A 26,700-nucleotide genomic window follows, 5' to 3' on the forward strand; every position below is an offset into this window, starting at 1 on the left:
GCCTTCAGACCCTTTGCTGTAGCACTCCAAATTGAAGTCATGTACATCCTGTTTGCTTTAATTATCCCTTAGATGATTTTTTAATTGCCTAGAATGCAGCTAGATTTAACATACTTTAGTTTGGTAAGTGTAGAAACTACAGATCAACACAGAAATACATCCTAACTGATTAACTAATCCAGATTCCATAAGTATCCTTAAAAAAAAAGACAAAGGAAATTGGTAAAAGGAATATCTTTTTTTTCCCCCTTTTTCTCCCACTTTAGCGCATCCAATTTCTACCCGTCAATCATCCTCTCACTAATGCTGGTCCCTGCTCCTTATTGGGGAGTACAAGGCTGCTCCACGCCCCCTCTGACACGTGCACAGCAATCGAACATCTTATCACCTACACTTGACGAGCGCAGTGCGGTACAGCGCTGTGCACGGAGGGCCACACCCACTACCGCACTCCTTCCCCATCTCCGTGCAGGCGCCACCAACCAGCCAGCAAAGGTCGTAATCGCACTAGTCTGAGAGAGAGTCCCCATCCGGCTTTAGTCCCGCCATTTATCTGAACAACAGGCCAATCGTTGTTCATGTAGCCACTCATCCTCAGCCAGCAAGGCAGAGCTGAGATTCGATATGATGTAAATAACACTGGAAGCTACAATACACTGCACAGCCTACTTTAATGGATGCGTAAATACTCTATTTTGACACACACACCCCTGCAGAATTGGTTGAAAGTTTCAGAGTCATGTCTTTACCTGCTTTAGACTTTAACATCTTGGACATTTTGTCTAACAGATTGCTAGTGTAACTGAGCGTCTTTAGAGTTTGCTGAGTATATAAAGTAAGAAATAAACTGTACATAGACAAACTATCGGGAGCAGAATTTTTACTGGCTCATTCTTTTGATTCGCAGCACACACTTGATCACGTTGTCACGTGGGAGAGAAAGGACTCAAACGCGGAGGTTTAAATAAATAAAAGTTTATTTATTAACAGAAAACACAGAACATCACACACAAGACAGAACTCAAAAACAAACATAAGGAACCCCGATGGACTTTAGCTGGGGAATGCAGGCAGCAACAAAAAGAAAAGAAGAAAACTAAAAGACGCTGGGCGCGAACCCCGGCCGCTCGGGTGAGAGCCGGGCGCGTAACCAGCGCGCTGCTGCCGCGGGGGAAAGCAGATGACTTCATGCGCTTAAGGCGCTACAATTACTTTCGGCTACAAAGCCTCGAAATCGCCTCAGGCGCAGTTCGAGGTAACAGACGGCTCCGTTATCAGCCGCAGCTAGAGCCAATCTGTTAAAGCACACAAAAGGGTGCGGATTCGAACCGGGGCGGCTGGCAGGACAGCCGCGCACTTAGCGGTGTCGCCACCCAGCGGTTGCTGAATCCCAGAATACTTGTTTTACGCTACAAAGCCCCGAAATCGCCTCAGGCGCAGTTCGGGGTAACAGACGGCCCCTTCATCAGCCGCAGCTAGAGCCAATCTGTTAAAGCACACAAAACAGAGTAAAGAAAACCGGTTAACAAAACAGTTACCCAAGCTCCTAGTGCGGATTCGAACCGGGGGTGCTGGCAGACCAACCGAGTGTCTTACCGAGACGCCACCCACCGGCTGCCGAATACCACAGCTAGGTTAGCTAGGTAAACATTAGCGGGGAGAGGACCAGCGCCGTGTCACGGGGCTGGCTTCACCCGCTAATGCTAAATGCTAACGGGAAAAATAAACACAGTACGAGGACTGCACGACATCGCACCACGCTACTTCTAAGAAGGTAAAAGAAAAGCTAATTACCTCAACCTTGCAGTCTACACACCCTGATGGCCTAATGCCACCGGGGGTACCTCTAAAACTACAAAAGAAGCGTGGGGGAGCCGTCAGCAGTCCCCACGGACACCGCAGTGCCCAAAACAAAAGGAGCAAACAAGACAAGAGGTGCGACACCTGCAGCCAGGCGGCGTACCCTTAAATAAGGGAGCCGCAGCTGCAGGTCGTCCACCCTAACGAGCTGGCCTCTTATTAAAGGCCTAGCTCTTTACTGCTCTGTAAGGCCTGTGACGTCAGGGAAGAGTGGTAAGTCCCACAAACGCCACAGAACCATTACAGTACCCCCTCCTTAAAGGGACCTCTCCTGAGGTCCCTAGCCAGCGGTCCAGTTCCCCCAGGTTGCTACTGGCAACCGGGGGATTCCCCCAGGTTGCTATAAGCAACCAGGGAGTGCCCCCCCAAAAAAATTATTGGGAGAGAATGGGGGTCCTCCACTGAGTCCAGAAATGGTCGCACCTTTCTGTCACGTGGGAGAGAAAGGACTCAAACGCGGAGGTTTAAATAAATAAAAGTTTATTTATTAACAGAAAACACAGAACATCACACACAAGACAGAACTCAAAAACAAACATAAGGAACCCCGATGGACTTTAGCTGGGGAATGCAGGCAGCAACAAAAAGAAAAGAAGAAAACTAAAAGACGCTGGGCGCGAACCCCGGCCGCTCGGGTGAGAGCCGGGCGCGTAACCAGCGCGCTGCTGCCGCGGGGGAAAGCAGATGACTTCATGCGCTTAAGGCGCTACAATTACTTTCGGCTACAAAGCCTCGAAATCGCCTCAGGCGCAGTTCGAGGTAACAGACGGCTCCGTTATCAGCCGCAGCTAGAGCCAATCTGTTAAAGCACACAAAAGGGTGCGGATTCGAACCGGGGCGGCTGGCAGGACAGCCGCGCACTTAGCGGTGTCGCCACCCAGCGGTTGCTGAATCCCAGAATACTTGTTTTACGCTACAAAGCCCCGAAATCGCCTCAGGCGCAGTTCGGGGTAACAGACGGCCCCTTCATCAGCCGCAGCTAGAGCCAATCTGTTAAAGCACACAAAACAGAGTAAAGAAAACCGGTTAACAAAACAGTTACCCAAGCTCCTAGTGCGGATTCGAACCGGGGGTGCTGGCAGACCAACCGAGTGTCTTACCGAGACGCCACCCACCGGCTGCCGAATACCACAGCTAGGTTAGCTAGGTAAACATTAGCGGGGAGAGGACCAGCGCCGTGTCACGGGGCTGGCTTCACCCGCTAATGCTAAATGCTAACGGGAAAAATAAACACAGTACGAGGACTGCACGACATCGCACCACGCTACTTCTAAGAAGGTAAAAGAAAAGCTAATTACCTCAACCTTGCAGTCTACACACCCTGATGGCCTAATGCCACCGGGGGTACCTCTAAAACTACAAAAGAAGCGTGGGGGAGCCGTCAGCAGTCCCCACGGACACCGCAGTGCCCAAAACAAAAGGAGCAAACAAGACAAGAGGTGCGACACCTGCAGCCAGGCGGCGTACCCTTAAATAAGGGAGCCGCAGCTGCAGGTCGTCCACCCTAACGAGCTGGCCTCTTATTAAAGGCCTAGCTCTTTACTGCTCTGTAAGGCCTGTGACGTCAGGGAAGAGTGGTAAGTCCCACAAACGCCACAGAACCATTACACACGTGTGTAGAAAAGCACACTTTTCCTTTGACTATGGAATCCCCAAAGAGACAAAATGCTTAATACATAAACACATACATCAAACACTGTCAGCACACTACAGCACAGAAAAGTCTGTTACACTAGCTTATTAATGATTGCTTATGATCGCTAGGACCACCTCATACTAAACACAAACCTTTCATTTTTAATTTTACATCAAATTGCATATTTCATGGGAAACTGCTCATTTCATGGTCCGTGACGCAATTTTCACGGCCGTAAATTAGGTAGGGCCATGAATGTAAAGAAATAAACTAAATTTCATTACCTAAAATTTATATTGTGTAACTGCAAAGTGTACAACTGTATTAACATGACTGTGTTAAAATATTAATTGTGTCACATCTCACTTTTTCTCCTTTTATGCCCATGTCTCCCTTTTCTCCCGTATGGCCAGGATACCCCTAAAAGTAGAGATGGTATTGAGTGATGCACAGTACAAATGTGTTTCCATGTAAGTCTACTCAAAGTAGTCAACATGTACTTACGTCTAATCCAGGTTCTCCCGGCTTTCCCTGAGAAAATACATATAATATCATTAGCTGGTTGTAATATGTAGTTTTGGACAGTTCATATATAATCAGATGGATGTTTCTAATTTATGTGAATTCTCATACATTGTAAATACATTGTAAATGCTCCTGGTGATATGGAGTTTTTGTTTATATGCTTACTTTTTCACCCTTGGTACCTGGAAGGCCAACCAAACCTGCTGGGCCTAAAGGCCCTTGAGGGCCCTGGATACCCTGTAAAAGTAATAATGAACAGCTGTATTATTGTGTTTGGCCTCTTACTCTATATACAGTTATTTCATGTTGTATTTTAATATGCATTTATAGTTCTAGGAAAGACAGTGTTCTCACCGGCACACCTGGGGCCCCACTGTTCCCCTTTTCTCCTTTAATACTTTCTCCCCGATCACCCTGTAAATATGAAGGTAACAATAAATACACAGAAACTATGACTATATTTAAGATCTTATTTTATGTATCAGTATGTAGAAATAAACTGAAAACACGATTTATAGCCGTCTGGAAAGCTGATTAAATATTTTATAACACACAGATAATATTAATGTAACATTTTATATAATATATAATGTGAAACTTACCTTTGAACCAGGCATGCCAGCATGACCCTAGAAAAAAAAAACTTTTTTTGTTGTTGATGTTGGATTTTGTAACTTGCATGTAAAGTATTACATACTACGTATATTAAGAAGTTACTGACTGAAGAAATCACTCTGGTTTTTACTCACATTCCCTACACCTAATTCAGGTGCAAACTCTTGACAAGCAATGTATGAGGGCTTAAATTAAAGTTAGGCCTAAAGAAAACTATCTTGCTATTTGGCACTAACTCACCAACCAGCTGTACCACTGTGTCATCAAAGAAATATTTATGAACTTCTAATGAAAGCCATAAAAAGCAAAAATAGCTTTAGTCTTTGGTATAAGTAATTAGCACTATACCTAAAATCCTAGTCTTATAGTGATTACAGAGTATGATACTCAGGGTAAAATCTATTAATCTGTTCTACAACCAGAATTCCAAAAAAACTGGGACAGTATGTTCATGGTTGTTAGTGCATTAGACCGCTGCATTTTTAAATTCTTTACTTAAATCTTTGACAATTTAGTATCTCCAATTCACCTCACTTGTATGTCTTTGGACTGTGGGAGGAAACCGGAGCACCAAGAGGAAACCCACACAGAAAGGACCCGGACCGCCCCACCTGGGGATCGAACCCAGGACCTTCTTGCTGTGAGGCGACAGTGCTACCCACTTAGTCACTGTGCCGCCCCGTACTGTCCTACTGCCAACTGTGGATTCTGCTTGTGTTTCACATTAAAAATGTGATTTGTTAATGGTTTGTCAGTTTATGTCTTCATTGATCCAAATACGTAAGAGCCTGGTACTATATAAGTGACTGCATGTTGTCTCTGACCCAACTCACCATAAAACCTGGAGGTCCTCTGGGACCTGGTGGTCCTGGCTGAGAAATCATCTGCACCTGGAGACAGAGAAATTTAATTGCACAGACCTTGATTTAAACCATTTTCTTATGTAATAGTGTGGGCATCTAAATATTTAATGGCATAAAATGTTCAATTGAAAATATACTTTACTTACAAGGTTATCCTCTAGCCTGCTATCTCCTTTCTCGCCTTTCGGTCCATCCATTCCCTGGGACACACATGTTTTTTAGACAACAATTAATATAAAGTTGATAATGTTCTAAACTGAGAAGATGATGGTTAATTTCGATGACATACAGCTGGACCTGAGAGTCCCATCTCTCCTTTCTCTCCTCTTTCTCCAGGCTCGCCTGGCTCACCACTGTCTCCCTTTTCTCCCTAAACACAAGCAATAGTAAGCAATTAGTAATTTGTGATTTATTTGACTTAAAGGCATTTACATGAACTGCACGTCTTTTAAGGAGCCTAGGTTTTATTAAGCATTAAGCATTTATCACAGGGATGTTTAACAAGAGAGTTTTACACACTTGAAAGTTGATATTTATAAAAACATCACCTTCTCGCCATCAATTCCAGCAGGTCCAGGCAAGCCTAGTTCTCCCTGTATAAACAAATGGTTAAATACATTATTACAAACACATTATACGCATTTTATCATACACCAATGAGCCAAAACAACAGTACCACTTTCAGAGGATGTGCATGGCAATGCCTGTTTTATAACAGTTGTGCAAGTCACAGTCAGGAATGCATATAATCATTGTTTGGTAGGTACTTTGGTAGGAACAGCAGATATGGGTAGCATAAAGAATGAGCCAGGCAACTGGGTTTAAGTATCTCGAAAACAGTGAAGGGTGCTTCCAGGTAGCCATGGCCAGAACCAACCAACCGCAGGCTGAGGACATGAAGGCTATAGCATGTGAAATGAACCAACAGAAGGGCTACAGTGGATCAAATTGCTGATAATACTAGTGATGATGTAAATGTGTCACAACAATTAGGGTATCGAACCCTTCTATGTATGAGGCTATAAATAAAAAAAATCATATAGTGATCACAACAGTCATAGTCAATTTTTTTAAACTATCAAGTAAAACAGATGCTTTGTAGTTATCTTTTAGCTGACCTTTGCACCATCATTTCCAGAGAGGCCTGGGGGTCCAGGAGGCCCCGGTGGTCCCTATGAAGAAATTAAGATGATTAGTGGATATCATGGTTAAGAAAAAAAGCTACAGTCCAAATAATAACAATATTGTCAATCATAATCATATATGTTGATTTTTTGGAGTATCTGAATTATATTTACATGTTATAATTTCTATAGAATATTTTCTATAAATTTCTATAAATTCTATAGAATATATCTTCGTAAATTACTAAAATTGCATTGTGGTTTGGCTAAAATGCCACCATGCTGTACAACACAGTAATTTTGATATGCTCCTTATTGCCATAGTAACACACTTACATGATTTACCTTTAGTGTACGCTCATTTCACATTACTGTTAAATCTGATTTAATATCTGTATTAATGTCTTATTATGTAATAGCAAACTTTAAATATAAAATTATTTGTGCTGTGTTGTCTGTCATGCATCACACAGTCACTCAGTGCAAGGCTGCATGCATGTGATCGAGTGCTTGACATACCAATCAAAAACAAATTAACATGATCAATTTAAATAAATTAAAATACATTGTAAATGCAGTGATTGGTTCTGCAGTTAAAAACTAACCAATTTGCAAGAAAGAGCATTTGATATACACATAATGTAAAGAAGCATGTTATTTTAGTTATATTTTCTTCAGGCTGTTGCTAAAATCCCTGCCATATCTTGTCCCAGCCTTAAGGGATCTTAAAAGTTACAGTTAAAGTAACAATGGCAAACATGCATACATGGGATATGAACTGCCAATCTCTAGTACATAACCTTTAACCACTGAGCTACTTCAGACCAATGTTAAAACACACATTTCACATGTTAGAAGCAGTTGAAAAAAGCTTTAGGAGAATGGCATTTGTCACCCCATGCTTTCATTCTGATTACCGAGACACTGATGGTGTGGATTGCCTGTCAGGAAAACAGCAATGTATTTCACATTAAAACTTCATGGTGACCCGATTACTCAGAAATATTTTACTTTTTGACTGCTTCTATTTAACAATGTTTAAGACTATGATTTCCCCTAACCAATATACTGTACAATGTAATGGGACCGGTCGGGCCACATCAGGTGTACTCCCACATCTGCGAGAATTAAAAGTGAACCTAATTTGTAGGATGCTTAACCAAGGTGGAACAACACTGTGGCTGAAAATCCACCAACATAGGTAAATGGAAAATATGGCAAGATGCTCAGAGATCACCCGTGGCAACAAAGTTCTCAAAAAAAGAGTAAAGAACAAGCTTGGACATCAATGAGCAAGTTTTACCCAACTCCAACATCCTGTGCCCTATGTTAAAAGCCACAGTAGTGTATATTAAACTTAATAACATGCAATAATAAAGGTGGCTGCCAGCCAAAGCTTACTGACAGTGATTGACTCCACTTTAAAAATCCTTAATTAAATACAGTTTTGGGTAGCACAGCGGTAAAATACATTAGCCCTCTACTGCTGGGATCAAAGTTTCAAATCCCCAGCAATGCTATCAGATGGTCAAGCATCTACATAAAAACATGATTAGTTTATGTCTGGGATGATGGCTGACGATAGGTGAATTGGTGTCCATTCCAGGACCTCGGCCAAAAAATACCTAATAAGTAATATCATCTAAACATATGTACAGAACAATATGGTCTGAAAAATCTGTAAATCCTAAATTAAACTGTTTGATGAACAGTGGGATGAAATCAAGCTCTTTGTATGGCCTTCCCGGTCTCCAGATTTGAACATCATTAGGCCTATGGAAAGTCCTGGATCTCAGACTAATAATAGATCACCTTCTTCAACAACTTTTCTGAGGTTTATTTTAAAAGAGATTAAAGCTCTTGTGAAGGTAAATGGATAGACTACTCCTCGATAAAATATCTTTATTATCAATATCTAGTAAAAGTATTTTTTCTCTATAATATCTTACCCGAAAAGCATCTATAAGTTTGTCATTGAAGGTGATTGTGTCACTTGAGCCAGGTGCACCTTTCTCCCCAGGAAGACCCTGAATATAAAATTCACAAAACAGCACATTTAAGTACATGACAATACACGACTCTAAACTTAACCCCATTAAACACCTTTGGAAAGAACTGAAATGTCGATTACAAGCCAGGCCCTCTCATACAACAGCAGTGCCTGTCCTCGTAAATACTCTTTTGATTTCTACACAGGTAATTCCATATAAATGCCATGAATTTTGAATCTAGCAAGCTTAAGGTCAGATGTGCGTATACTTTTAGCCATAGAATAAAGCTAGTTCTGTTACAAACTACAATAAATCTACAGCAATTACTAGTACTGAAAAAATGTTGTTCAAAAATGTGTACTCATTATTTATCTTTTCTATTTGATCAATAATAAAATAACACAGCTTTCTTTATCATATCCATAGCTAGTTTACCCCAGACATCTGTAACTAGATGGCAGCATACAGCTACAGATTAGTTTTTCCACATCCTGTAAAATTTTACATTCTGTGCTAGAACAGGCTAGCAGTCCAATACTTACATGACTGATAAACCTGTCTATAGGAAACTAAAATTTAATATCCAGCAAGTTTGTCTATTTTAGTGTGTAAATAATGTGGTTAATTATGATGAGCACAGAAAAACATCTAATTCAACACAGAATCAACCAAACTTCATTATTTGACAATCTGTATGTCCAAAATATAAAAACATCCTTAAAGATTTCATGACATTACCCTTCATATTGCACTTTCTAGCTTACAGTGCCAATTAGGCATTTGTTTTATTACCAGATACTTACTCCGGCTACAAATCTTAGACATTTCAGTGCTGAGGCTAGCTGTAAAATACAGTACTCACTGTTGTTGGTGGTGTGACTTTAAGCAGTTTTATTTGGAGGATTGAGTGTGTAACAGTATAACAGTATTTGTTCATTTATTTGTTATTAAATAGGTGTATGTGTACATTATTGTAGGATGGAGACTCCATGTTTATCTACACAGAGGGTGTCCTGCATTAAGAAGGTAAATATTAGAAGTACATTGTACTTCGAAACTGTTCTGTTTTGAAGTAGCGCACTGCACTGCTAGTAGTGTACATGCTATTTATTTACCCTTTTTTGAAAAGGTGTAATAAGTTATTTATTCCAGACATGTTTAGCTATTCTTGAACTTTTCTTTACTCACCATTTCTCCCTGAGGTCCTCTTTCTCCAATTTCTCCTTTATCTCCCTTAAACAAGAAACAAGTGTTCTTTAATTAAAACAATTTTCCAGGGATATGACACACTTGCTTTGTAATTTGTAATTCTATGTTATTGTAATAAAATGTAGATTACTGTTAATTGATCTTCTACTCTATGCCAATATTAAAATGTCACACAGTCTAAGATATGGTCTTACTTTAAGACCAGGAAGGCCATCCATGCCTCTGTCACCCTTTAGTCCTGGATCACCTGCTTGTCCCTAGGAGAAAAAACGGAAAAAAAACAAGAGGCACACAAAATAGGTATTTTAAAACTAAACATGATTTGGCTGTAAAACAGCATAGGAAGACTGAGCTTGTGAATCTAGCATATCTACTGTACATACCAGGTTCTACTTCATTTCACTAAAACCTTTAAGATGCAAGTATTTATCACTGTTGCTTCATCATAAAGAGCACAACCTGAGCATGCTTTTTTGTAAGTGTACTTCTTCAAATTAGGTATACTTGTAAAGAAACATTATTAATTAACTTTGGCACAATACTGTTGTTAATTTGGGAGGGAAACCTGGATTTAATTATTAGTAGACACTCAGGTGGTGCAGCAGTAAATTATGCTAACTCATTACTAGTGGTATCCAGGGTTTAAATCCCCAGCAGTGCTATTGACTGGTCTAGTGTCTACATACAGACATGATTGTCTGTTTCTATGTCTGCGATAGATTGGCATCTTGTCGAGGGTGTGTTAAGCGTTGAAACCTCTAACCTTTGAACCAAGAGGTCCAGGTGGGCCTGGATGACCTGCTTGACCATCTTCACCCTAAATGATCAAGAACCAAAAGACACATATACATGTCAAAAATTATACAACAACTTTAAACAGAAGTCTTTTTCTAATCAGAAATCTACAATTAACAAACTGCATGAGAGTTCATGCTGCCAAATTAGTGTATTACACATAAATAAGGTTCATTCTGTTCTGAAGAATGTCTAAGAGAGAAAAATTATGATACAAGTTTAATGAAGTCTTATATAAAGTATTCAGCTAAAGAAATAATTGTAGGTACAGCAGAATTTGTCTTACCGGATCCCCTGGTAAACCTCTAGGTCCCTGTGTAAGGGAGTAAGATGTATATAATATGTATATTATATTATATATACTACATACATATTATGTTTATGAATCATAAAAGATAACAGTGCAGGTATTACAAAAACACACACACAAAAAAAAGTACAGACCTCAATGCCTTCTTGCCCAGGTGCACCCTAAAAACACAAAAAGAGAGTTTAAAAATTAAAGTAGAATAACATCAGCTGTATTTGTCGTGTATTTATGCAAACTCTTCTTAATGTTTTTGTATTCGGCTGCATTCATCAATCCTTAAATTCATATTATTCTGTATGTCCCTGCTGCTGAGAAGCACCCCTATAGCATGATCTTGACACCACTGTGTTTCATAATAAAAATAGTATTAGTCACGTGATTTGTAGTGCCTGGTTGTTTTGTTTTTGTTTTTTTGTGATCGCTCTTCCACACAAAAAAATCTATTTTTTTTAATCTTATCAAACCAGAGAATCTTTTTTTCTCCATTTTATGCCATTTAACAAACTCCAAGTAGACTGTCATTACCTTGTCTGTTTGAAAGGTTCAGCAATCTCTGCGCAGGACTTTTGGAGCTCTTTTAGAGTGATTGTTGGGTTTTTCTTACCTCCCTGGCCAAAAACCTGACTCTAGGATGGTTAAAGTACCCTTGCCCTGTTTTTTTGCCTTCCCATAATTTAACCATATAGATCCACAGAAAGGTCCTTGAACTTCATGGGTTGGCTTTTGTCCTCACAATAGTTACCCAAGTAAGCGTTTGGGTTGTAACTCGCCAGTGGACTGATTAGCTGGCCTAACGCATTAATTAATTAAAAATCTTTTTAAAAAGATATGAAGCCACTACAAGCGATTCCAGGATTACTATTAATACATATTTATTTTATTAATAATGCTATTACTATTAATGGGACTGTGGTAGCAAAGTAGGTAGAGCTTTGGGCTATCAACTGAAAGGTTGACAGTTTGAATCTCATGCTGACCCTGCACTCTGACACCAGCTTCCAAAAAAAACAAGCTGGGATATGTGAAGAAAAAATTTGATTGTACTGTACACATGTATATGTATATATGATAAATAAAGGCATTCTATCTGTCTATCTTCTATCTATTCTATTAGTAAACGTCAGATTGCTGTCTAGAATGCAAACCTGGTATTGTCATTTCACAGCTTACTAATCCCCACATTGTATTTTACTCACAATGTCATGCTAGATTGAAAATTAAATTAAACAGTACAGGGTTCTGTACTGTGCTGTGTCTGTGCATCTGTTCTGTCACATAAACATTTGTTTCATGTGCTCAGAATCCTATTAATTCTCGAAAATGTCGATTCACCATTTTATGACGTTTGTACTCTCACTCTGTCTACTTATTTAAGGGTGCTTGTAATTGCTTAAGGTTTTATGCTGTGAAAATAACATGTAAACTTCTAAATTAGGATTTTCACAATTATAAAGTGTGATTTTGTATTCATCCACATGGGGTCAGCATTGCACGATATAATGTATAATTCAAGATTTTGCCCCTGGGTAACCTTTCTGTAATGCATGAGATCTTTAAACGTACCCAGTCATGTAAAACCACTAAAGTGTTTTCATATTATGCATTTTGCAGGCAGACAAAACTGTTTTTTTTATGTTATTTAAATTGTTAATATAACTTATAATAATAATAGTGTTAAAAGTTACTGAAAACCCTATAAAACCATAAATGTGTTTAGTCGATACTTTTGGCGGGCGTGTTATGACACCCTGTATTAAATTACAATTTTATACAAAGCATATAATTGCATATTGTTCAAGTTGAATTCCACAAGAACTGTAAGAAACACAATTCCTCCCTGCCCTTCTTCTCTCAGATATTTTATGATGTGTTCTTTTATTTTTCTCAGTTGTTACACTAATTCATTCTTTAAAAGGCTAACATTGACCATGTTACCAAAATATGCTCTTTTAAGATGGATAAGCAAAACTTTATGAGCAGGCCAGGCATCTATACAGACATGATTAGCTATGTCTGAGGAAGGGGAGATGTCCAGAGTCCTGCAAAGGATTGGCAATTTGTCCAGGGTAATCCTGGCTTGGGTTTCCTGGAGGAACCAGATCTGCCGCAACCCTGACCTGAAGTGCTTTATGAAAATGAAATGAATGTTTGTGGACTTCTGTTTACATCATGGATTATTGGCTTGCCAGCTGTATGGATCCACTGCAAGTGATAAAATAAAATTTTGTTAGAATAGTTTGCTCAGTTAGAGCAAATGTACATATGTTGCATATACAGTTTAGCACAGCACCATTAATGCAGTGCTGTCAGTTTATTCAGCCTGTCTGATCCAGCCACACATCATATTCTGTATCAAAAACAGATTAATATAATAATATGTATCATACATTGAAATCTGTGTTTATATTCCAAAACAACATCTAGAGAAGCCAGGCATTTTGTATGGAACCAATAGGCACAGGATTGCTCTAAATCAGCGGTCCCCAACCTTTTTTGCACCACAGACCGGTTTCATATAAGATAGATTTTTTACAGACCGGCGGGGATAGGGGGATTTAAAATCGAATAACTATAGAATAAAAAAATCACTGTAAATCCTGAGCTTTTTTCACTGCAACGCGACACTGCTCTCACCTAGTGGTGACTGGGGACAATAATACCCGAAGAGCATTGAAAATTTAATTGCTCTTGTGTCGATCTCAAATTAAAAAAAAAATTTATATCATCCTCTCACTAATGCTGGTCCCTGCTCCTGATTGGGGAGGACGAGGCTGCTCCACGCCCCCTCCGACACGTGCACAGCAATCAAACATCTTATCGCCTACACTTGACGAGTGCAGTGCAGTACAGCGCTGTGTACGGAGAGCCACACCCTCTACCGCACTCCTTTCCCATCTCCGTGCAGGCGCCACCAACCAGCCAGCAGAGGTCGTAATCGCACTAGTCTGAGAGAGAGTCCCCATCCAGCTAAACCCGCCCCTATCCGAACAACAGGCCAATTTTTGTTCATGTGGCCGCTTATCCTCTGCCGGCAGGCGGAGATTTGATACGATGTATTCGAGATCTCAGCTCTGGTGAACAGCGTGTGTTTTTACCGCTGCGCCACCTGAGCGGCATCTCTGATTATTTATTTCTTCTTTCCACGGCCCAGTGGTTGGGGACCACTGCTCTAAATAACAGCAAATTCTGGGTGCAAATGGGACAAGTCAATCAAGAAACTAATGCTAATAAGCTAGAACCAGGCACTTTTTTCGAGCAAAACAATAATCAAAAACACATAGCTGGTTACAAAACACATTAGAGAATAATCTGCCAAAGTGAGTGTGGCTAACATCTGTATTTAAAAGATTCCTTTTGTCTTTTCAAAATTGTTTAAAAAATATGCAATTTGGCCAGGGCTGCCCACACTTTTGCATAGCACTGTAAATATTATTTGCTATGCATAAACTGTTTAATTAAAGCAGACTACAATTCAGCATCAGAAGAAATTTCTCTGCTGATTTTTCTCTGCTGTTTTTGCTTGAGGTATTGGCAGCTACAGTAATTAAACTATGAACAATAGGTTGTCCATTGTACTGGGCTGTCACCAGTGAAAAAGGCTGCCAGCATTAAATAACTGAATCAGCAAGTAAATCAAAAGGAAAATATGTTCCTAAAACATTTATTTTGAAGACTTGGCTGGTCTACTAAAGTTTGAGCTGTTGTGCTTATGTAATAACTCCTTTGGCAGTAAACTGTCAACATAGCACATGCTTGGTTACAGTTTATGGCCAACTTTTGCAAAAAAATAATCTTTGTAAAAGATCACGACTCTCAACCGGGGGAACAAGGCAGTCTTCTTTACTATTTCTAAAACATCTGCACTCAAGATGGAGTAACAGCAAAGACGTGGTTTCTCTTTTCATATTTTATCCATTTTTAACAATTTCTGAACATACACTGTTAAAAACTGCAGTAAATTCTTTTTTTCTTCTTATACACAGAATATGAATATAGGAGACACGTGTTCATCAAATGCAATGCTCACATTTTTTGGAATCATATGACAAAGTACAAGCATATTTATAGAACATCAAAGGTAATCAGTGTATTATAATGTATTATAACTGTGATATACACCGATCAGCCATAACATTAAAACCACCTCCTTGTTTCTACACTCACTGTCCATTTTATCAGCTCCACTTACCATATAGAAGCACTTTGTAGTTCTACAATTACTGACTGTAGTCCATCTTTTTCTTTGCATACTTTTTTTTACCTGCTTTCACCCTGTTCGTCAATGGTCAGGACCCCCACAGGACCACCACAGAGTAGGTATTATTTGGGTGGTGGATCATTCATAGCACTGCAGTGACACGGACATGGTGGTGGTGTGTTAGTGTGTGTTGTGCTGGTATGAGTGGATCAGACACAGACACGCTGCTGGACTGTCCACTCTATTAGACACTCCTACCTAGTTGGTCCACCCTGTAGATGTAAAGTCAGAGACGATCGCTCATCTATTGCTGCTGTTTGAGTTGGTCATCTTCTAGACCTTCATCATTAGTCACAAGACGCTGCCCACGGGGCGCAGTTGGCTGGATATATTTTTGGTTGGTGGACTATTCTCAGTCTGGCAGTGACAGTGAGCTGAGTGCTGAGCGCTGCTGTGTCTTATCCACTCATACCAGCACAACACACACTAACACACCACCACCATGTCAGTGTCACTGCAGTGCTGAGAATGACCCACCACCCAAATAATACCTACTCTGTGGTGGTCCTGGGAGGGTCCTGACCATTGAAGAACAGCATGAAAGGGGGCTAACAAAGCATGCAGAGAAACAGATGGACTACAGTCAGTAATTGTGGAACTACAAAGTGCTTCTATATGGTAAGTGGAGCTGATAAAATGGACAGTGAGTGTAGAAACAAGGAGGTGGTTTTAATGTTATGGCTGATCTGTGTATCATATTTATATAATTCTAGGTGGTGAACAGTAAGCCCCTCTGCAAATGCACTATAAAATGAAATAATTAAATTATGACTTTATGACAGTGACTTACGAGCTTTGTTTTTAAGCACACAATTTCATGGTTGTATTTGTAATAGTACAACCATTTCATGATATTTCGATTAACAGAGCTTTAGATTAACAGAGATTTAGAGCAACAGAACTATATCCAACTTGCATTATTGCCAGGTAGTGCTATAAATAGCCGTGTTCTAACTGTATCTAAACTCGCAAAATCCACATTGTAGAGTTTAGAGACCTGAAAAAACCTTCACTGTTCTTAGGTAGCGTATTTGTTTTAGAATTTGCAGTAGTAGCTGAAAAACCTACCCCAAATCCACAAAAGTCTATTTTCATTTAGTTTGGTAAACCAAATTCCTGTACATTTGGCATAGACTACATATTTGAGGCTGCATTGTTATTCCTTAACCTACGTTTGTTCCCTTTTAGTGTTACCACCGCCTAGCAGGGCTGTATGAATAGGGATGGACAAGGTGGGGACAAACTTTAAATCTATCTTTGTAATGACTGCTATAATGTTTAAATTCAGGGGTGACAGTGACACAGAGGGTAAAGTGGGTGGACACAGCAACACAGATCCTGAACATCTGGGTTTGATTCTTAAGGTCTTTGTGAGTATCCTCCAGGTACAGTACTTTAGCACGTCCAATTTTTAAACAATTGCTTGATGCTTCCTCTCTGCTGGTGCTGACCCCTGCCCCGATTGAGGAGATCGAACTGACACATGCCCCCTCCGACACGTGTGCAGTAGCGGACTACATCTTTTTACCTGCACGAGGCGATCAGCCTTGTGCACGGAGAGCCACACCCTGATCAATGCATTATTCCTCATGGCAGAGCTGAGATTTGATACAATGTATTCAAAACCCCAGCTCTGGTGTGCTAGCGTTTTTTACCACTGCGCCACCTGAGCGGCACATGCAGATAATTTGTCCCTTGTTGTGAGGAAATGTGTGTGTGTGTGTGTGTGTGTGTGTGTTGTTTTGGATGGAATGGCTCTTTTCCTTGGGTCAAGGTGTCACTGTGACCCTGACCAGAAAACACATATTTAAATGTATTTATTTGTTTGGGATAAAAAGGTCACACACATCTGACACCCATATTTAAGAACATCTGAATCCTGACAAGTCCTGTCATTGCATTTGTTGTACTATGACAGTAGCTATAGCATTTATTGTCAGTGTTTGAAGTTGTTGGGTTTTTTGGTACTTGGAAAAGCTCATGGGAAAAGAGCTGGCAGAAATCCTGTTTATTTATGACGAAACAATTTAGTGTTACTGTTGAAATTTGAGCCTATTTAGTCAAAAGAGCAATTGTGAGGCCGGACGCTGATGTTAGACGAGAAGGTCTGGTTTGCAATTAGAGTATGAGTTCATCCCAAAGGTGTTTAATGGGGTTGAGATCAAGGCTCTGTGCAAGCCATTAAGCTACCTCACATCCAGCTCTTCAAATAATGTCTTAATAGATTTTGCTTTACTTTGCACAGAGCCACTATCATGTTGAAACAAGCTGGAGTAATATCATTTATTTTATGTAATTGATTTTATATACCTGTTAGCAATGGGTGTAGCTGAAACACCTGAAGTCAATAATTCAGAAACATTTCCACATACATTTAGTCACATAGTGTATTTTTTACCTAGTATAAATATGGTCAATGGTTTAATATGTTCTGTGTAATTTTAGTTTTGTCTGAATGTGTTTGTAAAAGTAGTATTTATAAACTACGAGGGTGAGGGCGGGAGGAGTAGTAATTGGTCGTGTCTGAGAGACTGAGAGAGACCTTATAGTCCGGATTTAGCGCCATCTGATTTCCACCTTTTTGGACCGCTCAAAGAAGCTTTAAGGGAAAGAAGATTTTTATGTAATGATGATGTAAAAGCAGTGGTGCATCAGTGACTACGCGCTTAACCAAAAAAATTTTTTGCTGATGGCATTAAAAAGTACGACGCTGAGAAAAATGCATCGGAAGGTGACTATGTAGAAAAGTGATGTCATCTGTTTTTGAAATTCTTAGTAAATAGTGTTTAAAAAGTGCGGAAACTTTTTTAAAAACCCTCAAAGTATTGTTATTATTCTTTTGAGTATTAACCCTCCTATTACCTTTGGGGTCAATTTGACCCCATTCGATGTTTAACGTCTTTAAATAAATGATTGACATCATTTTTTTTTGCTTCATATTTGATGACTTTTCCTAATTTAATGGGGACAACTGGGTGAACATAAAATTAACACGATGTTATGTTTTCAATGTCCTGTACACATGTTGTACGCATCGGTGTTCTTTGGGGTCAATTTGACCCCAGTCTGTTTTAGCTGTATAAAACATATAAAAAATATCAACATTTTACACACATTTGTTTTGGTTGCTTAGGAAGATATCGAGGTCACTATGACATGCAATTTTATAATCTTCAAAAAACTTTAAGGCCCTAACCTCACATAACCATAACTGTAGTAGTGCGAGAACCACTGATAGTTCACACAACCTGGGGGAGGGGGAAACATCATCCTCACAAGATTTTTGATATTTCCCATGCTGTGGGGACAGGAAAATATGGTTTCTGCGAATAGAGACAGAGGATGATGTTGAGGAGGACCCGGATTATTAGGCATCCTCCTATGATAAGAATGAGACCCTCAGTGTTGACCCTTCTTTTGTCTCTCAACCACCAGCAAACACACTACCTTCCAAAACTGAAAAGTTATTATGGTCTGTCTCCCCACTGGAATAACAAGGCAGACTTAGTGCTGCTAATGTCAACATAATGCTTCCAGACCCCACCAGATATGCTGTCAGTCACGTCCAAGACATAAAATCAGCATTTGAGCTCTTCATGACACCATCAATTGAAAAGGATATACTTGAGATGACAAAGTTAGAGGGGAGGCACGTGTATGGGGACAGTTGGAAAGACTTGGATGTGGCCCACTTGCAAGCCTACATTGGGTTGCTTATTTTGGCGGGAGTGCACAAGTCAAGGGCACACTGGAAGGGCAATATTTCCAGCCACCGTGTCTCTAAACACATTCCATGTTTTCTCCCGTGTCATACGCTTTGATGACGGAGAAACAAGGCAGGGCCGACGAGAGCGTGACAAACTTGCAGCAATATGGGATGTATGGGACAAGTGGGTTCAGCGATTACCCTTTCTTTACAATCCAGGCCCCAACTGTGGATGAATGTCTAATCGCATTTTGTGGGCTCTGTCCTTTCAGACAATACATGCCCATAATGATGATCTGTTTTACAAATAAAATCCTTCTAAATTCTTGAAATTGTGTGTGTGTCAAATTGACCCCAAACAGGTTACTATTCCATACAACAGAAATAGTTTTTCATTCCAAATGTTATATATAACAAAAATATGTCACTCATATAAATCCATTAAAACACCAAAAAGATCTCTACTTCCAATTTTAGGTCAATCAATGAGATTTGATGGTGATCTGCATATTTCTCCATAGTCGCGCAACAGGTATTCTGGATGTATAAGGGGGTGGGGTGGGGGGAAGACTTGTTTATTTTTTAAAAGGCTATTTAGGTGGTCAATGAACAAACAAAAAGTATATTTTGACATAAACTTGGGTAACAATTTTAATTATAATCATTTTCTGGAGATTTAAATTGCTGGGGTCAAACTGACCCCAAGCATAAAAGGTGTTAGTAAATTTGAAGGTAATAGGAGGGTTAAACCATGTCATAGATGTTGACAATGTTTTTATTGGAAATAAGCCTTGTTGGCATGCAGTTACTAAATCCTGGCTGTAGTTGTTTTTTACATTTTGATAAATGAGGGGCATTTAACAAAGTACTGATTGGTATAACGATAAAGGCAGTTTATTTAAATTAGTTTCTATGCCCTTTGCCACACGTATGAATAAAAATGTATTCTTTTTTTTTTTTTTATATTTTGTTAATGCATTTTCTCCCCTTTTTCTCTCTTTTTAGCACGTCCAATTGCCCAATTGCATCATGCTTCCTCTCCACCAATGCCGATCCCCGCTCTGATTGAGGAGAAAAAAGCTAACCCACACCCCCTCCGACACGTGGGCAGCAGCTGTATGCATCTTGTCACCTACACTTTGACGAGTGCAATGCTGATCAGCACTGTGTACGGAGAGACACACCCTGACAGCACTTTTTTCCCATCTCTGTGCAGGCGCCATCAATCAGCCAGCAGAGGTCGTAATTGCATTAGTTATGAGAAAGACCCTATCTGGCTTAATCGCACCCCTATCTGAACAACAGGCCAATCGTTGTTCATGTGGCCGCTCAGCCCAGCTGGCAGGCAGAGCTGAGACTGGATACGATGTATTGGAGATCCCAGCTCTGGTTCCAGCGTGTGTTTTTACCGCTGCGCCACCTGAGCGGCCTAAAAATGTATTCTGATTTATGATTTTCTTTTAAAAGGAGGACACTGACTTTTTTTTTTACATTTTTTGACAGAAATAACCAAGTAACATAAAACCCCTTTCATTGCTACCCACCAAGTCATTGTGCCACCCAATTTATGAGAATAAAGTTTGGTTGGGCAATGTCACTAAGACAATGGCATCATTGCCATAGTAACACATGGAATAACCATGCTAACATTGAAAAATAGAGGCTTAAATTTAATTACTGTTAGTTTTTTATTTATTTGTTTTACTTATTTTATTGGAAATAAGCCCTACTAAAGAAAAACTGTGGCTTTGTCTCTACTTCAATACATTATAAATGGTATAAGAAAACAAGTTAGAGAATCATAGATGGTAAGGATGTAATAGAACAATCAGTGCTCACTATGTAATAATGTGTAAAAGCCTTTACATGATCATGAGGGAATAGGGACATGTTTTATGTCCTTGGCACAATAAACCTCTGAATCCCTTAAACAGCCACGTTTCAGGAGCAGCGACAATGTATATAAACTTTGACCTAATCGTCATATACCTTCAAGGTGTTTACAACTGATTTTTGCCAGACTGAGTTCTAGCCAGGAATAGTAAAGCATATGCCCCTAGTGAATTACTTCTTTGAAACACACATGACAAAGTTTAAGATACACTTTGTACCTATTGCAAACAATATTACAAATCGAAAAGAATTAATATTATACATAATATACACTGAATACTGACTTGCTACCAATGAGGGACCACTGTTCCCAAAACAACACTTAATCTTACCCCACTACTGCTTTTCTCTCCCTGCCTACAAGGTCCTATAGCTGCCAGCATTTGATTCATAAAATTATACTTGTCTACAAAGCCAACAATGGATCATTCCTGATGTACTTTTTGTACCTTGCACCATTTAAAGACAGCCATAAAGGCTTTTCTTCTGGACCAGCACCCATGAGGTGAAACAAACTGTTGTCTGGTCAAACAGCTGAGTCTTTCAGCTGAGTCTTTTAAAGAGGACTAAAGAGCCAAGTTTACTCTTAGTACTTGAATGTAAACTAACCTTGCATTTACTGAACCATTTTTGGTAAAATCACTTTTGTACTTCTGTCAGGCTTTCAGCGGATTTTTGTTATAAGACTGTCTATCTCTGCTAAAGTAGGAAAATTGTCACTCTTGAAGCACTTTAGCAATGCACTTTAAATAAGAGTGATTGCTAAAAGAAGTAAATGTAAAATAATGATAACCTGGTCATGTTTTAGTTATGAGAAAGTTTCATACAGGATGTAGTCCTGCTATAAACCAGGATTGCTTTTGATGACAAACATATAAAACAAAGAAACAAATAACTCAATATGTCTTACTGGTTCTCCAGTGGGACCTCGGGGTCCATCCTTTCCTGTATTCCCAGGAGGACCTCTTGGACCTGGGGGCCCAGGTGGGCCAGGTGGACCTGGGGGACCAGCCTGACCTTGGTCACCCTTTTTAAAAAAGAATAAAAACAGTGGGTAAACACTTCAGTAAAGTCAAAGATTAAAATTTTTTTATAGAAATACCCAGATTACATAAAACCCTTCTCACTGCTAGCCACCAAGCCACTGTGCTGCCAATTTATTTATTTATTAGGATTTTAACGTTATGTTTTACACAGTACAAGTAATTCCTGGTTACACAAGGTTCATCAGTTCAGGTCTTTTTAATGTCTACCACAGTCATGGACAATTTTTATTTTCATCTCCAATTTACCTCACTTGCATGTCTTTGGACTGTGGGGGGAAACCAGAGCTCCCAGAGGAAACCCACACAGACACGGGAAGAACATGCAAACTCCACATAGAAAGGACCCGGACCACTGCACCTGGGAATCGAACACAGGACCTTCTTGCTGTGAGGTGACAGTGCTACCCACTGAGCCACCGCGCTGTCCATGCTGCCCAATTAATGTTTGGTTGGGCAGTGTCACTAAGACAATGTCTTCATTGCCACGGTAAAAAATAGAGGGTTACATTTAATTGCTTTGTTAGTTTTTCATTTATTTGTTTTACTTATTTTGACATATTCAGACATAAGTCATTCAAACTGTGGTCAATTTATCTTCCGCTGCCAGATTTTTTGCAGTTGAGGAGGGTATATTGCTGCTCACGCCTCCCCCAACCCGCTCGCAGCCCTTAACGGAACCCTTTTCCATCCAGGCACCAATCAGGGTCCATACACTGCATTTGAAGACCCCACCCACATATTCCGGTCATCCCTCCCTGCAGGCACTGCTAATTGTGCCCGCTAGATGGCACCCAGCCGACCGGTGTCAATGCCGAGTTTCAAACCGATGAGTTCAGAATCTCGGCGCTGGTGTGCTAGCGCCTGCTGCGCCACCTGGGCATGTTTTCTCTTTTTAAAAAAAATCTAATATTTCAAGTTTTGTTTAGTGAGGAATAAGATAAAGTACCCTTTTTATAATGATTTGGAATGACATAAACAGTAAAAATCCACAAAGACATGCTAAAAATCAGGCTTCTCCTAAATTAGAAAAAGAAAAAAAATGGAATTCCATTTACTAAGAAAGTGTTAAAAACTGTTTACATAAGCACATTTTGACCAACGTCATTTGAGAATACTACACCACAGATTTAAAATGTTCCATTTACTGTTGTCAGTCTACACACATTAGTGCAGCTGCGGCAATTTCTGACCACACAGTAAAAATAGTAACTGAACTTGAATAAGAAAAATGGGTTTAAAACAATAGGTTTAAAATAGAGGCATATTAAAACCATGCATTGTAATGCTGCACAGTTGGTAAGGTAACATACAAAGTGTGCAGCCATTAAAAGTGTTAACGCAGAGTAAGTAGACATGCTTTGTTAAACCTCATACAGTAGTTAGCATTAAATAAACAGCACCGGTAAGAGACATGCCTTTCACCCTTGCTACCTTTAGCATACGTCTCTGGAAAGTGGGCTGGTCTGCAGAGATGTAGCCATGATCATAACGAGGAAAGACCATCTAAACAGCCAGAATGAATCAAGCAAACAGAAATAAAAGAGGAAGAAATGGAGAGAACAACAGGAAGATCAGTGCAGAACCTATAATCTGTGTTTTATTGGACGCCGCAAAAGCCTCTAGTTTTTGTTCAGAGAGCCTGAGGAAATTTAAGTGCAGTGGTTTTTGCTCAGCTGAAAAGAGGAAAAGAAAACATACAGCCTTTCGAAAGAGATCTAGAAGAATAAATGGACGGTGCCAGACTAGGAACAAACCTTGATGGGAATCTGATTACTGTGCAGGCCTGCATGTGTAGCCTGACCCTAAAGCAGAGACACGACCAACACAATGCTCATCACAGAAAATAATATGAAATTAAGTCTTTCTTTTAGAGACACAGTATACTTAAATGTACTAAAAGTATAGATACAATTGGAAAAAAAATTACATGTAATGCCTAGTTCACACTACACAATTTTTGCCCAGATTTTCACTTCCTGACTGGTCACCGCTAGATGTGGCAGTTCAGAGGCAACTCGGCATTTGCTCAGGGCTTAAAATTCGGCTCTCAATCATTACGTGTAAACTGTTGAACGACTCGATTCGAGCAGCTCGCCGATCGCTCACAGACTCAAGAAAAATATCGAGCATGCTAAATATCTGGACCTGTCGGCGACTCAAAATCATGTAGTGTGAAAGATGTCGCGATCAGATTGTGATTGTTATGAACACAAAATACAGAAGGGAAACCCTTGGGGAAGAGTAAATATGTGGAACAGGGGCATAATATAGTTTATATCAGAATACATCGGCACACATTTATTTATTTTTCCTACTTGCTTTTATGCTACACATCAGCGCTTAAACAACTATGATCACTCGCTTCTTGTTGATGTGTATTTTTGAACATGGTATCACTAAACCCCTTGTCACTTCTTGCGAGTGTTGTCATGACAAAACTTAGTTTGGGAGGCCAAATAGACTCGTCTGAGATTTCTCATGGTGATAGATCGTGTAGTGTGTGTCCCCCATCGCCAGTCAGTCATGTAGTGTGAAAACCACAACGACTTAAAAGACTCCTGATTACAAGAGATCAAGCTGTGTAGTGTGAACTGTACAGCGATCTGAACAACTCGAAACTTGTGTAGTGTGAACTTGGCATAAAGGAAACTTCTGTTATGATTGTGGGATTTCAATGATCTCTGTAACTAATGTTTGTTCATGACTAAATAACTGGAACATATCCTTGTCTCACAAAAAATCTTTTGAGTCAAAAATATACGTACATGTCTGTTATGTCTTAAACACTTTACCTCACTCAGCCACTTAAGATTGCTATACAAAATTCTGGCATGACTTGGATTTTTGATCACTCTTCTTGGCAGAATTGGTAGAGTTAAACCACATTAGTTGATTTGGCACAGACTTGATTTAGCTTGACTTGGCCATGTGTTTTGGTTTATGCATAAGTGTAGGATTAAAGAATTTCTAAAATACACCCGTTCCAATACAGCCACCATTTCTCCGCCAATTTATTTCTTCTGACCTCAAAACCTTTTTTCTCAGGTCATGTGATTAACAACAAGTTTCAGTCAAATCTTTAAAATTTTGTTTTCTCAAAGTGTTGACCTTTTGCATGACAACCGTGCCTCCAAAGCCAGGCCAATGAACACATTTTGTACTGCTAAATTGGTTATTTGCTCACATTTGGCAAATTAAGTTTTCTTTCTGATATTGGCACAAAGACCACTTTTACATGCTTTAATTTGTATCTTTTGTATTGTAATTTGTATGCATCCCAAAAAATTCAGCACAGAAAAAGAATAGTTTCAGAAATCACTGAAATCCCACTACTGTATAAACTTCCTGCACATTCCAAAACAAGAACTGATGCCTGCATGGCCACTGTAATTTTTTAAATATCAGACAAACTTTAGCCAGTAGCTGGAACCATGTCACTGTATGTAGTCTAGCAGCTAAACTGCGTCTCATTTCAGTGTCATACCGAAAGTCAATAAACAAAAGTAAGCACAATTCCCACTGTGTATAGTGATTGCATGGCTGTATGATTAATTTATGAACAGGGTGGATGAAATAGCCAAAACCCAGTAATAGGTGGTGTGTAATTCATTTAATAACACATCACACAGAAGACTTACCCTAGGCCCAATCTCTCCTTGATCACCCTTGACAAAAGACAAAAAACTCTTATAAATATAATTAAAAAAAATACATAAATATAATCACAATACAACACAATACTGGCAGATATTATCATACTATTTTGCTTGCATGCAATTTTAGAATTATTTAACATTAACATTAAATGTATCTAGTGAATTCCAGAATGACAATGAATTGCAGAGATTAAAGAGGAGGAAGTTTGTGAATGGAACAGTGGCAACACTGATTAAGGGCAAACTTCAATGCATCCATTTGACTCCTGCCGGTGATCCTGTGATCAAGGGTAATATTCCAAGCCTGGTCTTGTTTATCACATTTTAAGCATGTGTGTGTGTGTGTGTGTGTGTGTGTGTAAGTGTATGTGGTAAACATGTTGGCTGCTTTGAGACAATTTGGAAAACATTTGATGTCCATGAAGCAAAAAGAGCAAAGAAGTGACATGAGAGACTATTAAGTTTTGGCACGTCAGGATAGGATAACAGAGTAGTCTTGTATGTGTGTTCTGTGTACTGTATCATTATTTACCTTATCTCCCTTTGGTCCAGCTGGCCCCTGAGGAAAACAATGGGTATGTTAGATATAAACTAATTTCCTGAATAATATTCATTACAAAAAATATATATAAATATAATATGTTCCTACAGAGCTGAAGGTAAAAGTTAGATTTTTCTAAAGTCTGCTTAGTAAAGAAAATAGACATACAGCTACCTTGACATTCAATTTTATAGTCGACATTCTATAATGGTGTTAAACTATGTTCATATAAATAGGGCTGGTTTGACTACACACATTAACAAATGCAGATAAAACAGAGATCAAAAACCACTACAATCATCACTGCCACAGTCTTAGATGCTGCTAAGCATGTTTACATGTTAGTTGTAATAGCTACTAGGTGGCTTCATTATATGGCCAAATGTATGTGGACTCCTGAGTATGAGCTTGATAGACATAGCATACCTACACCCCCTTTCCCATATCTTTGTGGTTTTAACAGAATATCAAGCGCTTATCTTGAATTGCTTTTCACAATATTTTGTAGTGTCACAGTTGTGACAGTATACAGTCTAAGCAATTGAGGGTTAAGGGCCTTGCTCATGGACCCAACAGTGACAACCTGGCATTGGTAAGGCTTTAAGTGGCAACCTTTTGATTACTGGACCAGTACCTTAACCACTAGGCTACAGCTGCCCTGTTAGATTTCTT

At 39.4% G+C, this 26,700-nt stretch overlaps 1 protein-coding gene across 4 annotated transcripts in view; it reads right to left on the reverse strand.

The window, feature by feature from the left end:
* The window catches only part of LOC134319402 (collagen alpha-1(XXIII) chain-like), a 39,875-nt gene that overhangs the window by 8,885 nt on the left and 4,290 nt on the right, over positions 1-26,700 (reverse strand). For 3 of the 4 annotated variants that reach the window (XM_063000562.1, XM_063000559.1, XM_063000563.1), the window contains exons 3-23: positions 26,020-26,046; positions 25,470-25,496; positions 23,263-23,334; positions 21,696-21,812; positions 11,063-11,089; positions 10,905-10,931; positions 10,587-10,640; positions 10,018-10,080; positions 9,803-9,847; positions 8,573-8,650; positions 7,541-7,564; positions 6,618-6,671; positions 6,048-6,092; positions 5,789-5,869; positions 5,646-5,699; positions 5,470-5,526; positions 4,624-4,650; positions 4,376-4,435; positions 4,187-4,258; positions 4,001-4,027; positions 3,863-3,916 (exon numbers count right to left, since the gene is read on the reverse strand). In XM_063000562.1, coding sequence (XP_062856632.1) covers positions 3,863-3,916; positions 4,001-4,027; positions 4,187-4,258; positions 4,376-4,435; positions 4,624-4,650; positions 5,470-5,526; positions 5,646-5,699; positions 5,789-5,869; positions 6,048-6,092; positions 6,618-6,671; positions 7,541-7,564; positions 8,573-8,650; positions 9,803-9,847; positions 10,018-10,080; positions 10,587-10,640; positions 10,905-10,931; positions 11,063-11,089; positions 21,696-21,812; positions 23,263-23,334; positions 25,470-25,496; positions 26,020-26,046 — 1,092 coding nt within the window. The remainder of the gene's footprint in view (positions 1-3,862; positions 3,917-4,000; positions 4,028-4,186; positions 4,259-4,375; positions 4,436-4,623; positions 4,651-5,469; positions 5,527-5,645; positions 5,700-5,788; positions 5,870-6,047; positions 6,093-6,617; positions 6,672-7,540; positions 7,565-8,572; positions 8,651-9,802; positions 9,848-10,017; positions 10,081-10,586; positions 10,641-10,904; positions 10,932-11,062; positions 11,090-21,695; positions 21,813-23,262; positions 23,335-25,469; positions 25,497-26,019; positions 26,047-26,700) is intronic. The other variant, XM_063000561.1, reaches the window with a different exon arrangement.

Source organism: Trichomycterus rosablanca, chromosome 8 (assembly GCF_030014385.1).
Source record: "Trichomycterus rosablanca isolate fTriRos1 chromosome 8, fTriRos1.hap1, whole genome shotgun sequence".
Lineage (NCBI taxonomy): Eukaryota > Metazoa > Chordata > Actinopteri > Siluriformes > Trichomycteridae > Trichomycterus > Trichomycterus rosablanca.